Here is a 16,497-nt window from a genome sequence, read left to right as displayed (position 1 = left end):
TGCTGGAAGGTGTTACAAATAAATGAGAATAAAATCACAGTACAGCAAATAGAACAGTAGACACAGTCTTGAGCTCCTCTCTGGGAAATCATGTGCCAAGGTTCAGTTGAGAGCAGTCAGCTGAGCATGACGTACAGGCAGCAGTTTCCCAAGAGCAGCTCCATGGCACCATCAGGAGTTTCCGCTGCTGGACTGATGAGCAGGGTTAGAAACTGTCAATGAAGCAGAAAAAGCTACTGAGAGGCAGAAAGTCTTCCTCGGACATAATATTTCTCCCACATTCTTATTTGACTCCACAGCTAAAACCAGTCACTGGTGAATGGGTGACTGAATACCAGCTGACCCCTTCCAGACTTGTCAAAAGGTACCTCTGGTGACCTAATATCAGACTGCCTTTGGTTGAGGGGTTTTGCAGCAATTCCTTGGTGCTTGAAAAGGTTAAACTTTTAGTAGCTGCTTTTTAACACCCTGGAATTTCACTCTCGCTGGGTTAAGCAAATGCAGTTCAGCTTCCTCCCAGCCTGGTGATAAAAGAGGCACAGGAAGCAGCTCAGCAAATTTTAGTGACCGTAAGACCAAGTTAATAATAGAAATCAGGAAACCTCTATTGTTTGGAGGGAAGGCGAGCATCATCTGGATTTGGTTCCTAAAGAAGGGGTGCAATCACCATAATTTAGTCTTTATATTAAGTCCAAATGTCTTTCTTTAACAGCATCTCTCTCAAACACAGTTAATCAAACTCAGTACAGGAACTGCATGGAGATACTTTGTGGTCTGTGTCTTGCAGAAGGACAGAGTAGGTGATCCCCAGGTATTGTGCTCAGCTATAAATGGGTTACCAAAAGGGAAAATCCAATCCAGTCCATTCTGCTTAGGTCATAGCTGTCTTCAGCAAGTCTTTGCTCTCCCTACATTATTTTCAACTAGGAGAACCCATGCCAAAGACATATCAATAGGAGGACACAGCTGGTGTCCACATCTCTCATATGAAGACACTTTTTTACTATCTTTCAGGATGTGGCATACCATAATTTCTGACTATGTGTGTTTTAAACTATGGTGTGTCAGGCCATACAGTCTAAAAACAACTCCAGATAGACCTTAAAATGCTTTAAAGGGGAGGGAAGGGCCTTGGAGCAGCTGAGTAAGAATTTGGAGCAGGTTGGCTAATTCTAATTGATTTCTTCAAGGAAACCCTTCCTGTGAAGTAAGACTGCAGTTGTCCTGGAATAAGGTGTTTAGAGAAGGACCAGTACAGACTGGATTTTCAGGGATTTCCCATCTAATTGAAGAGGAAGAGGGAGACTAGTAAGGGACGTTGAAGGCAATGGATTGCAAGTAGACTAGGCTAACAGCACCTCTGTCTCCAGTGGTGTCTGAGTGTGGCTGAATGGATGCTCAAGGACTCTGGGAGGGGGCAGAGCCACTGTGATGACCTTAATTCTTCTATTTCTTTGGGCATGGAAGAGTTTGACCTTGTAGAGCATTTATTGTTACTGGCAGACCTCAGAAAACTCCATACCTTTTGTGCTACTCTCAGGCTCATCATCATCTTTCCAGGGTGAGAGGTCGAGTTTGTCAGTCTTGTGGCAGTCAGTGAAGTTCTCAGGATAACTGTTGATCTTGAACACATCCCTGGGTATCTTTTTGATATGAGTATTGTCACAGATCACTGTTGACAGCGAGATATTTCTCAGTGCATGCAACTGCTGCAGAGTGAAAACTCCTGGGTTCTCCCACCAGAATCTGTAACAACATTTTCAGAAGCAGTTTATAGTCTTCTTGAAGGCATTTAGGGCTGGTTACTTGGCAAGACGCAATCTGACCATGGTGCTCATTGCAGGGGGGTTGGACTAGATGACCTTTAAAGGTCCTTTCAAACCCAAACTATTTTATGATTCTGTTCTGCGATTGTATGTGAGTCTTTGCTTGGATCCAACCTTCGGGCAGCAGACACCCCTTTGGAAAGAGGTGTCTCCTGAATCATCAGCTCTGGATTCTGCCACTCATCTGCCATTGCAGAGAGCCTGCCTCTCCCAGGCAGCATTACCAGGCTGCTGGGGTGCAGTGACTGAGCCTCCCCTTTTGTGCCCTGAGAGCAAATGTCACCTCAGGCAGAGACTATAGCAGATTACCCATGGCCAGGAGCTGGTGCTCCTCAGCCACATGAGTCCATAAGAATGGGCTGCAAAAGAGTCCTTCAGCAAACAGGCTAAAATCTAGGTGTGAGCCTTGCTGGGAGCACTCACTGACATCTTGGAGACAGCAGGATGAGTGTGTTGCACAAAACGTCAGCATTTGTTTTCATAGTAAGTGCCATGGGGAAGGTTTGCTCTCAGAGCTACCTACCGGTCCCCATCACGCAGGTTCCTGAACTGGGTACCAAGGATGCAGGCCAGGAGAGGTCCAACTCTGCCTTGCGGAACAGGGGGCTCTACGATTGCCCCAATCCAGAGGTCAATATTGTCCGGCGTCCCATACAAGTCCAGGAACTTTTTGGCCAGTTTGGAATTGCCCAGCACCTCAGAGAATTCATCTATGTTTTGAGGCTGGGAGAGCCCACAGAAGCGCCTCCAGGCATTGTAACCTGCAAAAGCAGGAACAGCAGAAACACCAGGACCTATGTCTCCCCATCATCCACCTAGGCTCAGAATCTAAACAGACCCTTTGGCCCATAAACAATGTCTGCTTCTTCTCATGGCATTAAAGGAGCTGGAAGACATGATTGTCTAGACAGTTACAACAAATGCCCTGTTTCCAAATGTGCAGTTTGTACACACACACTAAACTGACAATTTGGGTTTTCTTTGCATGTGCCTGTAAGTTCATTGCATCCTGTCGGTTAGAGGTACCTAGTGCTCAGTGTGAATGCACCAGCCCTTGCATTTTTGGGAGGCAAAACTTCGAGGACTGAAGTCCTAAGAAAGAACATTTGGCTGTGCTTAACCCAAGAGCACCCATTCTACAGTGCATGGGAGCAATCAGACCTGTGGGCACAAGCCACTTCTGCTCAGAGCTCCAGATTGTCTGAAGACACAAAATAATCATTGGTGGCTGAAGAACAAAGCACAGATGGTCTGCCTAGCCCACTTGAAACCTGAGCTTGGTTGCTTCTGTCTGTACCTTCTATACATGCATGTTCTCTCTTTGCAGCACACCACTGTTTCTACCCCTCCCTATTACATTATCCCAACTATCATCTTTGCTTTACAAGCCTTTTGTCCTTTTCTTAAATCCCTCAGAAAAAAACATCTCAGGGACCTTTCGCTCCCTGAGCTGAATTGTTTATCCATCCTTTTCCCTCAAATCAGGATACTGTTTCTTCTCATTGGTATAGAAAAAGCTTAGTATATTAGAATTACTATAAGCAGCAAAAGCAAAAAGAGTATTGTTCACAAAAAATGTGGACTTGTGTCTCCTTACCTGGAAGGCCATGGTCTCTTCCCCGTTGCATGTTCAGGGCTGCGAGATCCAGACCCATTATCTCTGTCTGCTCAAAAAGGTGGTTCTGGAGCTCCTCAATGAGCAGTTGATCCTGGTTCATCAGTTTTGCATGATCAGCTACCATGCCTCTTACCAGTGGGTCGATGCCACCTGCATTCATTGCAAATCAAGAGAAGTACCAAGTTGCAGTTTTGATGGTCCCATTTTACAGCTGAAATAATAGTGCTGCATTAGATATCTTCTCTACTCTGGGCTGTGTGGAGTTTACTTAACTCCGTATTTCCATTTCAACATATGGTAGTGCATATGCACATATCTGCATATGCCAGTAGGTGAGGCCCCACTTTAGTAACTAGATTCCCCACCCCTCCTCATCCCTCATCATTCCCTCCCATAGCCCTAAACTCACTTGTTGTCCGCCAGGAACTCAAAATCCCTTTCTGCAGAGCTACTCCATAGCCTGCCAGTACCCATCATGTACTGATCACAGAATCATAGAATGTTTCAGGTTAGTAGGGACCTTAAAGATCATCCAGTTCCAACCCTTGCCATGGGCAGGGACACCTTCCCCTAGAGCAGCTTGCTCCAAGCCCTGTCCAACCTGGCCTTAAACACTGCTGGGGATGGGGCATTCATGGAATGTCCAAGGTTCTGTTCAAGGTTTAGTTTTTGCAATTGATTTTGTTTATTAGTTGACAAATATTTATTAAAACATTACATGCAATGATGGAATCAATCCATGTCTGTTTGTCTTTCATAGCCCTTAAGGAGGCAGTATCAGTAAAACACAGGAAAATTGACTGCACATGTGTATTTTGGTATGTTTTCCATAATTAGTTAGATAACTCATTTTGGAAGAGACATTTGTCTTCCTTGAAAAGATTCGTGTCTGCAGATAGCAACTGTATAAAAGCAGGGTCCCACAACTCCCTTTAGAGTCCTGAAGAGAGATGGCTACCACCAGGAAACAATTGTTCTGTCTTGGCTCAGTTAAACTGGATGCTTCACTCTCTGGCAATGCTTACTAAATACATACATAATAGTTTAGACTAGAAGATGTAACAGTTTAGACTGACCTAAACTTTGACTGACATTTGGTACAGTGACTTTCATGCTTCCTGGAAGAGCATGAGCAGTTGCACCGTTTGAGTGACTGTGAGCAATGCTCACACTGCCAGGTCTTGCTGAGCTGAGAGATGTTCTGCCACCTGAGAAGGAGGTTTAATCTGTTATGTATTCTGGTTGTTTACTGACATGTTCAGATATGAATGTAATTATTGGGCAATGAACTGAGGGACACAGCACTGAAAAACTGTACAAAAGAAGCTACAAAACTATGTTCTGATGCAAAATCCTGCCCCAGTGCACCTGCTTCTGCAGGAGCTGGTGCTTGATAATGTTCAGTGTTTGGAGTATAACAGCATGTAATTTTTGGCAGGGCTCTTTTTCCTGGGTACAATGCAGAACCAGTGTTAGGTTGCGTTTGGTGACAAATCTGCAGGGCTGTCCTGCTGCCCCACGTTAGCAGATCACCCATTTGTCTGCAGCCCCCTGGGCAGACATGTCATGAGCACCTTCCAAGGTGAATGGCACTGTAAGTTGTGTGAGGCCAGTTAAATGAGTGGGAGCTAAAGCAGGTTTTGGCTTATGTGTCTGGGCTCATGTATTTTACCAGCTGACCTCCACGTGAGTGTCTGCTGCAGGGCCAGAGCAGGACTGCTGGCTGTCTCGTGTTCTTACCTTCCATTATAACTCTCCATGTAGCACAAAAGGTCAAATGAAGAGGAACACGGGAGAATGAACCCAGAGGCTGAAAACTGTCATCCAAACGGGATACAAAAGGCTGTACTGATGTATGACCGAATCGGAAAGCCAGAGAAAAAACATTTGAGACTGTAGGATCCACATTCTCATTGTAGCCACTGTACGAAGGGATCCACTTGCTGGTCTCCTCCCCAAGCAGAAGTCGGAGGTAATCTCTGTATGTTATTATCTGAAAAAACACAAAAGGAGATCAAGTTTCCAGCAGCTACAGCACAAATGCCATCAAACTGCAGAGTATGAACATGGAGTCTGTCCAGTACCAGAGTTCATTAAGATCTTCAGAAAAAAGAGCTGTATCGATGGCATGAGTTTGGCATACTATATTAAAACTCTTCAATACAATAAATAATTGATAAATTGCTAAATAATGATAAAAAAGCTCTGGGTAACCATGCTGTCTCATATGGACTATACTTATTCACAGTTTTCAAATAACTCCACTATATTTCCAAAGCATGGTTCTTTTTCTGGAGGAAAAACCCTTCCTAAGCATGAGGATGATGAACAGCGAGCAGTGATCATCACTACCTGGTTTATGGCGATTACAATTTTTCGACTCTCTTGGTAAAGCTTTTCTCCATCCCAGTGAGGATTTAATTTCCTCAGCTCTGTAACCAGGTGATTGTGTTCTCGTAGGAAGACAGTGTGCAGTGCAGAAAGTCCCAGGTTTTCAGTTACCCGTTTGTCACCTATAAATGAAAATATGTTAGGAATTTTGTGCACTGCTTTTTATTTCAGCAGCAGATTTTTGTTTGGACAGATGAGTAACAACTGATAGCGTTACTGGCAGTATGATCATGGTTAAGCTTCCCATCAGTCACCATTCATGCCAGATATTTCTTTCCAGCACAGACAAAACATTCTCTGTTTAAGCCATGTAGCCAAAACCCTTTGAGAAGAGGCTTTGCACAATTTAAACTACATTGCACATGGTCATTAAGCACTTGTAACTGTCTCATTTTGCAAAATATCTCATATCTGCCTTCCTTTCATACCTCAAAGATAAAACCATTTATACCAGTGCTGTGTATGTATTCTTAGGATTCACTTTGCAAGTTTCTCACTTACATATTTTTTTTGTTGTGTGGCTATGATGGACTTTCCCATTCTAATAAGTTCTATGTTTTGAGTCATCAGTTTGTTTCAATTTTAGTCAAACTTCTCGACTTCTCTTCTGATGTAGGTTGGGATATTTGAAATATGAAACATTCAGAAGGTGGTACCAGAGAGACTTAACTGAAATGACCAGAGTGTTTAATGAGGTGAAAACTAAATGGTGAATTCTAGGTAAGAATGGAAAAAAGTAACTGAGGAGTTTTAAACACTGGTGCTTATTCTATTGAAAAGTTCTGCCTTTGAAAAGACATTTTAAAGGGAGGATGATTTGCTGTAACTCTTTGGGGAAATGAAAGCAAAATAATTTTCATGTTTAATTAAACAGTTATTGCTCAATTATTATTATTTTTTAATTTGGGGCGTCGCCTTTCACTTTACACAATCATGTCTTGCAGTGCCTCATACAAATACAAAGTGGCATCAGACACCTGACTGTCATGATCCTGTTTGACTTTTTGGACCACTGAAAACTACTCCACAGACGCACCTTACCTGCTTTAAAACAGGGGATGTTCATACTCTCATTGGTGAGAACACAAACACTTTGTGTTTTATTCTCAAAGGGCAGAAATTCCAGCCCTGCATCAGTAAAATTCTGGTTCACAGCCAACAAACCGTGCTGGTTGGTCTGATTTCTGATGCTCTTTGCCACAGAGTCCTCGCTGCCATACACTGTGCTGGCATCGATGAACGAACTGACAGCGTTGATCTGCTCACGAGTAAACGTCCTGGGGTTGCACACGGATGCTGACTGAACGAACGGCATGCAGGAGTGTGAGCTTGGCATTCGGGGGTCATCGGGGGGAAACTAGAGCAAACAAACATAAGTGATGTCTCAGAAAGTCATGAGGTTTTGTTTTTACTGTCTTAGGATAGCGTGGGATGGAACGAAAGTCAGGGTACCTTAATCGGGAAGCAAGGAGACTTGAAGGTACAGTCAGTCTCACAGTGAAGCTCTGGGCTCACTCCTGCACCACTGGAAGGGGCTAAGTCTATGTCATGGTTCACCCACTGGCCCCAGTGCATGAAGACAAGAGAGAGCTCTTGATCCTGAGTGATGTTCTCGTTGGCTGTGTGAGCAATAACGTTTGACACTTTTCGAACCTGCAGAAAATCAAAATGAACCCATGTGACTGCCCCAGTGCCACGCGTTCTGGGCGCTGGCTCCCAGTGGGTGAGCGATGGGCACCCACGGCCGTGGTGCCAGGGATTCCTGCTGCTCTGTGCGCCCCAGCCCGCGGCAGGCACGGCCCCGGTGCTGTCCCCCACTTGTCCCGGCAGCTGGGCCCTGCCACCCCTCTGTGGTGCGATGTCAAATCGTGCGCTGGTGGCACCGCTTCCTGCTGCGGGCTGCGCAAAAACCTAAACCTTGAGCAGAACCTTGAACATTCCATGAATGAGGTCAGAGGAGAGGACCAAGACCTTGCCACTGTTTCATTTCTGATAGATGCAGTGTCCGCTACTGTTACCTGGACAAGAATAACAGCTCTCACCAGTGGGAGTGGAAATCCGTTATAGAGCTTTCCTTCACTTGCTCCTCTGGGAACAGACACTCCATCCTCATACACGGCTGGGAGCCAGCGAGCAAACGCGCGGTTCGAGGACCCCAGATGAGAATGCTTTCTGCAGCATCACAAGAGGAAAAGCAAATGCCAGTAATGAACAGGCTTGTTACTTGTAGAGACTAACATTTCGCAGCACTTTAATCCATGTTTGATTACTCTGGCAACAGGGAATTTTGGACATTAAGAAAAGTTTTCCCATGTCATTGTGTTAATTTTATTTGGCATTTATATCTCCGTCTCCACTGCTGCTCCACACAGAATCAAGGCCATCGCCAGTGATCAGGGTGGCCATGCTTTTGCCCAGCTGGGAAGTTATTGATGAAGATCCTTCACCTGCGGGGACTTGTGCCACAGCTGCCCTTCAGGAAGTTTTTCCCCACATCCAACATAGAACCTCTCAAACTGCAATCTGCATCTGTGGCCACTTTTCTATTGTCTCACACTGCTCGGAAGTATTTGAATCAGTAAACTCAGCCACACTTGTTCAGAAGAACACTAATGCTCATTGATCTGAGGCCCTAAGGACACAGAAACACAGGTTATTTGGAGGAAACCAGTTACTGAATATCAGCTGGTGTTTTAAGCTCTTAAATCCACAAAATCTTGTAATACCTGCCTATACTGAAAAAAGGAGTGGAATACCCAGAATTTACAGCAGTGTGCTGGGAAATCAGAGCATGCCCTAGAACAACTGCCACACCACAGCTGAAGCAATTCCCTTAATTAAGGACCCAGTTCCACCATGGCTCTTGTTTGGGTTGCTGTTACTGTCCCTGCAGGCAGAGTTTTGCAAGATACTTGAGCACTGTCTCATGGTGTGTGTCTCAAGCTGAGCAAGATCTTGGAAAAATGTTAACATAGCACGGAGTCCCCCTGCAGCCCACTAGATTAACAAGGCCAAGGACAACCCCCTATCCTGAGCCTAAAATTCAGCGTGGGGAGGTTTAGACTAGATATTAGGAACAATTTCTTCCCTAGAGGGTGCTCAGGCAGTGCTGGATTCACCATCCCTGGAGGTGTTCACAAACCATGTAGATGAGGCCTTAGTGACACGGTTTAGTGGTGAACTTGGCAGTGCTGGGGGATGGTTGGACTTGATCATCTGAAAGGTCCTTTCCAACCTGGATGATTCCATGAATCTATGGACACTGGTATCCTTGGGGAGCTGAAGGCCCTGGGGTCTGTGGGTGAACATGCAGACAGACTGTAACACTAGTACCATGACTGTAAGATCCCTGCTAGTGTGATGCAGAGTTGGCCTGTGTCCTCACATCTAGCACATCTGTTTCACATCAGGTGCACATCAGATGCAAGTCCCGCAGACTGGGTGGCTGGAGTTAGCATACCAGGCAGCAAATCTGTGACAGGACAGCAAACCTTGACTTCCCACTATTAAACTGGAAATTTTGCCATCTTCTGGTTAAAAAAATAAAGTTAACATGGAAATAGATGTATGATCCCAAGTTTGGACCGGGGGGAGGCTATGTGCAAAAAGCTGAAGAACTCATTTATTCAGACTAAGGATACATAATACACGAAGCTAGAAGAGGCAAGAATTTAAGTCTTATTTACTTCCCCTCCACAACAGTGGCCACACAGACATACTGATAGAAGAATATTTTCATATGAACCAGCCTGGAGAAATTAGTATTATGCTACAGAAGAGTGGATGGGTGATTTCCTGGAGCCTCACTCTGAGCAAGAGGCTGGCTGTCATAGCTCCAAAATCTGCTTTTCTCAACTTTTCACCTCCCCCTGCCCCAGGAAGTCACTTCCTTCACCCAAAGAAGTACATGGAGGACAACGGGCTCAAATCTGAAATTTTCAAGAAATTCCATCTTTTTATTCTGCCAGCCATAAGTAGAAATTAAGTATCTGGGGGCCTATAAGAATGCTGGAGAGGAACTCCTCATCAGGGACTGTAGCAGTAGGACAAGGGGTGATGGGTTCAAACTAAAACAGTGGAAGTTCAGGTTAAAGGAAGAAGTTCTTTACTGTGAGGGTGGTGAGGCACTGGAACAGGGTGCCCAGAGAAGTGGCAAATGCTCCATCCCTGGCAGTGTTCAAGGCCAGGTTGGACAGAGCCTTGGGTGACATGGTCTAGGGTGAGGTGTCCCTGTCTCTTAAGGTCCTTTCCAGCCCTAACTATTCTGTGATTCTATGATCCGTTATAGGCACCACTAAAATGAGCATTTCACTACTATTGGCCTGTTGAAAGGTACTTTCACAAATGACCTTAAGCCGCATATCCTGGGCCAAAGTACAGACTCAAGACTCCCTTTGCCCACACGCAAATCCTACCTGTTGTTGCACTCCCCAGTGATGGTCCGGTAAACATCATTTTTTGGGCATTTAATGGAACGAATCTGATAGTCACAGCCAGTTTCTTTGGAAATCACTTCCTTCTGTTTTCTGTCTAGTAGGTCTGCAAGAGAAACCATGCAAAATAACACCTGCTCTCACTTTTATTTTAGATTCTTGGTATTCTAGGTCAACATTTGGGTGTACTGAATCAGGGCTGTGGATATATATCAGCTGGATTTGAATTGTTAATTTGGTGCTTAAACCCTTGATTGAATCAGCTCTCAACTGGTGGGTTAGGGAAAATGGGTTGGCATGCAACAACTTCCCACCGGAATATGGGGACCGTATCACCACCAGCAATGTTTTACCCTAGACTGGGAACAAAATTATGAGCACACAGGGTGGATAAAGGGCTACTGTTTTCAGCGGCCAGAGTTTCCTGGTACTCAGCATGCCCCAGGTTTATCATGCTTATTATTAGGCTGGTTTTATCATCAAAGGTATGAGACAGGCACTGCTAAAGATGGTGAATAAAACAGGTGGTTGGTCTTCTCCCAGGGCTGTTGTGCCCCTGAGCCAGGGCAGAGCTTCTGTTTGATATTCCTGATTTGGCAGATTTTCAGCTCTTAGTTGTTTCTAAGACATTCAGGTCTAAACCACATTACCTGTAATATTGAATCCCAGTTTCCCAGAGAGATGCAGCTTTATTTTGAGGAGTTTCAAAGTGGTTTCCAAGTAATCAGCAGCACGGACTGCAGATCTGGTTCTTCCTACTGGGTCCTTTAAATGCTTCAGGAAATCCATTGGGTTGGCAACCTTTTCCTCTAGTTTTCTCTTTAAGCTGGACGTAAAAGAGTCCCATGAAAAACCTTATCTGAAATCAGACCTCCTCTGTCAGGCTAGGGTGGGCGTACTTAGATGTGACAGCACTGCTGGGTACCAGGCAGGTCCTGCTCACCCAGGACAAGCTGGTTGCTCATCAGCTTTGCACATCGTCTCAGACACATTCTGGCAAATGAATCATTGTGATCATCTACTCTAAGTTTGGATTACATCCTTGTCACAGTAAATTTTGTTATATCATGTGAAAAGCTAGATCAGTGGAAAACTGAGTTATTCAGTGACTGGATAAAATTTTACATTTACTACGTCACAATATATAGTCTGTGAAAAGAGAGATAACCTCAGTCCTGTTTCATCCCTTCCCTATCCCATGGGCCTTTCTTGCAGTGTGAAAAACCTTCCCTAGGATGGGTGGAAAGAGACTGCTCCCCAGAGGCTTGGGACCAGCCTTTGGTACAATATACAAGGGGATACCTGGGGTTTGACTTCCACTGAGATGTATTTGTGACAGGGTACTGATCTGCACAACTATGGCCCTTCCAGAGAGGGGCAGAACTTCAGCAGTCAGAAGAAGACTCAGCCCATACCACTGCGAACTACTGAGAGGCATCTGTGACAGTGTAGGTGAGGAGGTGTGGGTAGCTGCGGGTGATGAAATGTGGCCCTGGGACTGAGATGGGACACCAGAATCCAGCCAAACTGGGCAAAAGGACTTCTCCAGCTATTACAGGGAGAGCCAGAAAAAAAAGGTGTCTCCATAATAAATCATGGAATATTTGGGGGATCTTAAAGCTCATCCAGTTCCAATGCCCTGCCATGCACAAGGACACCTTCCACTAGAGCAGGCTGCTCCAAGCCATGTAAGAGGCATTTATGATCTTAAGGTCCTATCCAAACCTAACCATTCTATGGGGCAGCCACAGCTTCCCTGGGCACCCTGTGCCAGCGCCTCAGCACCCTCACAGGGAAGAGCTTCTGCCTAAGAGCTCATCTCAGTCTCCCCTCTGGCAGCTTAAAGCCATTCCCCTTGGCCTGTCCCTACAGGCCCTTGTCCAAAGCCCCTCTCCAGCTTTCCTGCAGCCCCTTTAGGCACTGGAGCTGCTCTCAGGTCTCCCCTTGAGGAGCCTTCTCTTGTCCAGGCTGACCCAGCCCAGCTCTCTCAGCCTGGCTCCAGAACAGAGCTGCTCCAGCCCTCGCAGCATCTCCATGGCCTCCTCTCGACTTGCTCTGACAGCTCCACATCCCGCTTGAGTTGGGGACCCTCACCATAATACATTGGATAACAGAAGACACAAGCATATATTTTCTCTTATTTCCTTATAATGTTGGGGCCCTCATGCAAAAAAGAACTCACCTCTTCCGGGCATGTAAATACGCTGCGTCTACCAGCTGCCTGGCTTCACTAATGCTGCTCAGAAGAGATGAGTCTGACAGCACCTCGGAGTCCTCTTCTTGCAAAAAAGAAAAAAAAAAAAATAGAAGAAATTGAGGATACTTTTTTATTCACACCAGGAGCTACAGGTACCACCCCACCACTGGGTGCTGAGGTGCAATGACTCCATTTACATGCAGTTCCCACTGGACACCTTTATTAATGCTTCTTTTACTCATCTGTTTCATCTCATTCTGAGTTCCTGAAATTCACAGGACAAGAAGTGACCATAAGGCGGTAGTTCATCCATTTCACAGAATTGGCACTGATGGCTTTGTGAGGCTTTTAGGAAGTCATTTTTCACCCTTCATTTTGGTGCTATTCTTTTCTGTGTGTAGGGAAATGCATAGAAGACAAATATAGGACCTCTGACCCAGTTTCCCTGCCATAAAATGATGATCATGTGCTTGGAAGACCTGTTGGTTAAATAAGCAATTTCCTTAGACAAGTTTCTTAGGTATTGACTTCATCGATAGTGCACCAGTCTATAGGATATTTCAGATTTATATTGGAGTTGTATCTAACTAGGAACTCAGACTGAGTTTTGACTCACACCCTTCCAAGCACAATAGCATTCAAGGGAGAAACAGAAACTTACTATTTAATGAGCAATCCGTTGCCCCGACTAAGCAGAGTGTGATGATGGATCCTAAGAGAGTAATTCTTGGGTCTAAGCCTAGAGAGAAATGCAACATAAATCTTCTGAATGCACAGGGCTTCACTGAGATATCAAAAGAGATTGTCAGGTTTGTTTTGGATATTTCTTTCAGGATCCAGGAATAAACAACATCACCCCTCTGACCAGGTCTGTAAGTGGGACTCTGGCTGGCCAGGGCTGTAGTTGTGGATGCTGGCAGGACACAGGGACATCGCTGTGCTGTGGGACATTTGGTAAACTGGGCTGAGTAACTGCCAAGGAAGAGGCAGCCAAGTACAACACAGGCTTCAGTGATGGAGACTATTGGGAAGGTGCATTGGAAGAGGGCAGTGTCCTGGTGGTGTTTCTCAGGAGAAGAGACCCCAGACATCCTTCTGTGCCTTCTCTGTCTTGTTACTGAGCAAAACAAGCTGATTTGTCTAGCACCAGTCCTTCAGCCTTTGACTAACTCTATTAGTCTTCTTGATGCTCCCTGAAATTTGTCTGTTCCTTATTCACATCAGTGCTAGAAATGTGTGTCATCTGTTCACACCAGTGTTCTATACAATGACATAGTGCCTTCCCTGAGAGTAAATCTTCAGCCTAAAATTAGAATTAGGTATATTTTAAGTAATTTAGTCTATGTTTTAACCATTCAGGACAGGAAAGACATACGAAATTTGGAAGGACTAACAAAATTCTCAATGTGGGGCAGGTTATCTTTCATTTACAATCTGTGGAAATTCTTCAATCAAATTCACAGGGATTGAAGGATGCTTCTCCCTTGCAATTCTATACTGCAAGGTATTGCGCCATGAGGCAGAAAAGTTGCTTTTTCTTGCTTCTCAGAATGAATGTATTTCATATATGGGGAGGGAAGTTAGTATGAAGGACCACCAGCTCCTAACACTGTACTGTGCCCTCATCTCCGTGGGCTTCACCATGGAATGCACCAACACCTGCACCAGAAATACCAGATCAAATACATATATAAAATGAAAAAGTACTGATCTTACCTGCCATCTCTGCAGAGCTGGAAGGGCTGGGGAACAAGCCAGTCCTTTATAGGACCAGGGCAAAAATTAGCCTGATCTGACCTGGGTGGAGCCAAGAAGGGAGAAACCATGACCAGATTGAGCCAAGAGGAAATATCTGCAGGAAAGATTTGCTTTCCTGGATTAAACATAAAGGTGCACAATTCTCCATTCCTTCTGAGTAAATGTTGACTTAATTTGACAAATCAAGAAAAAAGGAAAAAGAAAAAAGGCACATATTTCTTTTCTGCAAGTCAAAGAGGTCATCTTAATTTCATGATTGTGAAAGATGATGGTGGAATTTGGCTTCTTTTTCCCCATTGGTTGATGTCTCTGATGGTTTGGGAAGCCAGAAACCGGTCATTTTGCCAACATGTATTTGTGGAGTATACCAAGGTCCAAATACAGCATGTCTAAATAGTGGATCCAGGAGAACCAAAGTTGTGTTTAATTTAAAACTGCTTAGTGAGATGGTTTGTGTAGTTAAAAAATAGTCAGATCATCAGTGAAATGCATTTTAATCAAATGCTAATCATTCTGGAATGGAAAGACTGGACAAAGAACAAGACAGCTGCGCAGAGCAAGCTCTAGCCGTCTCCAGTAAAATTCAATGCATAGTAATATGGACAATCACAAAGTTATACCTGTGCAAATAAGAACGGGTCTGAAGTGCAAAGTGGGAGATTACATCCTGAAATGTCTAGAAAGGAACAATGCGTTGGCCCAGTCAAGCCCTTCAGCATGGATTCCCGCAGTTATACAGCAGGGAAAAGAGCTGCACTTCAATGGACAGATGGGAAGGTAGTGGAAATAATTCAGTTCTTAGAACATCAGTCAGGCTGATCACAAAAGACAATGCTGAATTCTTACTGGCAACCAGCCATGTAAATCTCACAGAATTAGGCAGCCAATCCTTCCTACTGTTTAAATATTTTCACAGTTTTTATTAAGCCAAAATAAATAAAAAGAAAATAAGAGAAAGCAAACTGCTAACAAACATGTCTGGTTTTCAATTTTATCACCAAAAAAAAAGAAAAAAACCTGAACATTTGTGAAGGTCACATTTTCAGAAGCTGAAAATACAATGCCAATATTTCTCCCTGCAGGAGAAATTCCAACCCCAATGCAGAAGCTGAGCCTAGTATCAGAGGGGCTCTGCTCACCCTGGCAAGTGCCCAACCTTGTCCATCCAGGTTTCTGCCTACAAAATGTACCTAAGCTGAAGTCCAGGTAACTGAAGCATGGTTTTGCTATTTCTTTTGTCTTTGTGACACATCACTGCAATTGCTTTAGTGTCTCAGTGACAGCCTGGTAATCCCCATTTGCCCTTGGTACAGGTACGGCACCTACCCTTGAGGGGTTGTGCTGCCACTTACAGGTGGCCCAATGCTGCTCCCAAGAGTGGAGTCAGCGGCCATGCAGACTTTGCATTAACATTAAATGTATCCTACCAGTTGCTTGTGTCTGGGTATAAGTGCGGCACGCAGGGCTTGCACGTGTGCACAGGCAGGCTGTCTTACATCACCTCTAGCTAGGGTTTATGGTATCCTTGTGCAATCTTTGGAGCTTCAAGAGAAACCGGGTATCCTGCCCACCAAGGCTGATGTTCATTCAACAAAGTGTACATGATAGCTGCCAACCAAGCAGCAGATTCCTCCATCAGATCTCCTCTTTGTCTTGAGTGTTTAGAAGCTGCGTATTTCTTCTCCTTCAGGCTCTTGGTATTACTAACATTACTTCTTGGTATTACTGTTCAGGCTGCAGATCTTCACACACGTAAACTCTAGTGTACCTGTAACAACGCATAGATTATTATGCTCCTTATCTCCCGTCCTAATGGCAAAAAGCAGCATTCCCTGTTTGACAGAGCTTTGATTTTCCCGCAAGCTTCTTCAGCATTCATTTTCATGACACAGATACATTGATGCTAGTAAAATACAGGTGTGAACCACAATATCTCAAGGCTAACAGTGATTAAGGACTTATTTTAGGTACAACTTCAAATATACAAAGTTCCTTCCTGGCATATTTTTCCTATGTGTAAAAATGTGGATTATTTACATAATCCTGAGAGGCAACAGCCTGTGCAAGCCAAGCCTGTCCTTACCAGGGGCACAGTGGCATGAAAGAACCACTGCAGGTTTACAGAACAGTGTGTCTTCTGCTCCAACAGATGCAGGGCAGAGCTTGTAAAGGGATGGAGTGAGCAGGATAAAACAGGAAAAAAAAGTAAGAAATAATAGTTTAGAAGTACAGACATTGTAGGGGCAGTAGAAGAGCAAAAATTCCCAGCAGCTC

At 44.6% G+C, this 16,497-nt stretch overlaps 2 protein-coding genes across 4 annotated transcripts in view; one reads left to right on the top strand and one right to left on the bottom strand.

Annotated features, from left to right (window-relative positions):
* The window catches only part of LOC130599465 (C-C motif chemokine 4 homolog), a 60,316-nt gene that overhangs the window by 18,449 nt on the left and 25,370 nt on the right, over nt 1–16,497 (top strand). The gene's annotated exons all lie outside the window — the stretch shown is intronic.
* MPO (myeloperoxidase) lies at nt 83–14,273 on the bottom strand. 3 transcript variants are annotated; one of them, XM_057409946.1, is made up of 14 exons: nt 14,182–14,273; nt 13,127–13,204; nt 12,451–12,547; nt 10,919–11,094; nt 10,251–10,374; nt 7,878–8,007; nt 7,288–7,488; nt 6,877–7,192; nt 5,797–5,957; nt 5,185–5,437; nt 3,424–3,594; nt 2,350–2,587; nt 1,523–1,746; nt 83–212 (listed from the first exon to the last, which is right to left on the bottom strand). In XM_057409946.1, the coding sequence occupies exons 1-14, from the start codon at nt 14,186–14,188 to the stop codon at nt 172–174; spliced, it is 2,217 nt and encodes a 738-aa protein (XP_057265929.1). In that variant the 5' UTR covers nt 14,189–14,273; the 3' UTR covers nt 83–171. The 3 variants fall into 3 exon arrangements, with proteins under 3 accessions (XP_057265929.1, XP_057265930.1, XP_057265931.1); XM_057409947.1 differs by having other exon boundaries at nt 12,451–12,544; XM_057409948.1 differs by lacking the exon at nt 14,182–14,273 and having other exon boundaries at nt 12,451–12,544; nt 13,127–13,516.

The sequence above is a fragment of the Pezoporus wallicus genome, unplaced genomic scaffold (assembly GCF_028554395.1).
Source record: "Pezoporus wallicus isolate ANWC-B61680 ecotype Strahan unplaced genomic scaffold, APGP_CSIRO_Pwel_v1 contig_10012, whole genome shotgun sequence".
NCBI classification, from domain to species: Eukaryota; Metazoa; Chordata; class Aves; order Psittaciformes; family Psittacidae; genus Pezoporus; species Pezoporus wallicus.
Note: the sequence above shows the minus strand (reverse complement) of the source record. Positions and strands in the feature narration are given on the sequence as shown.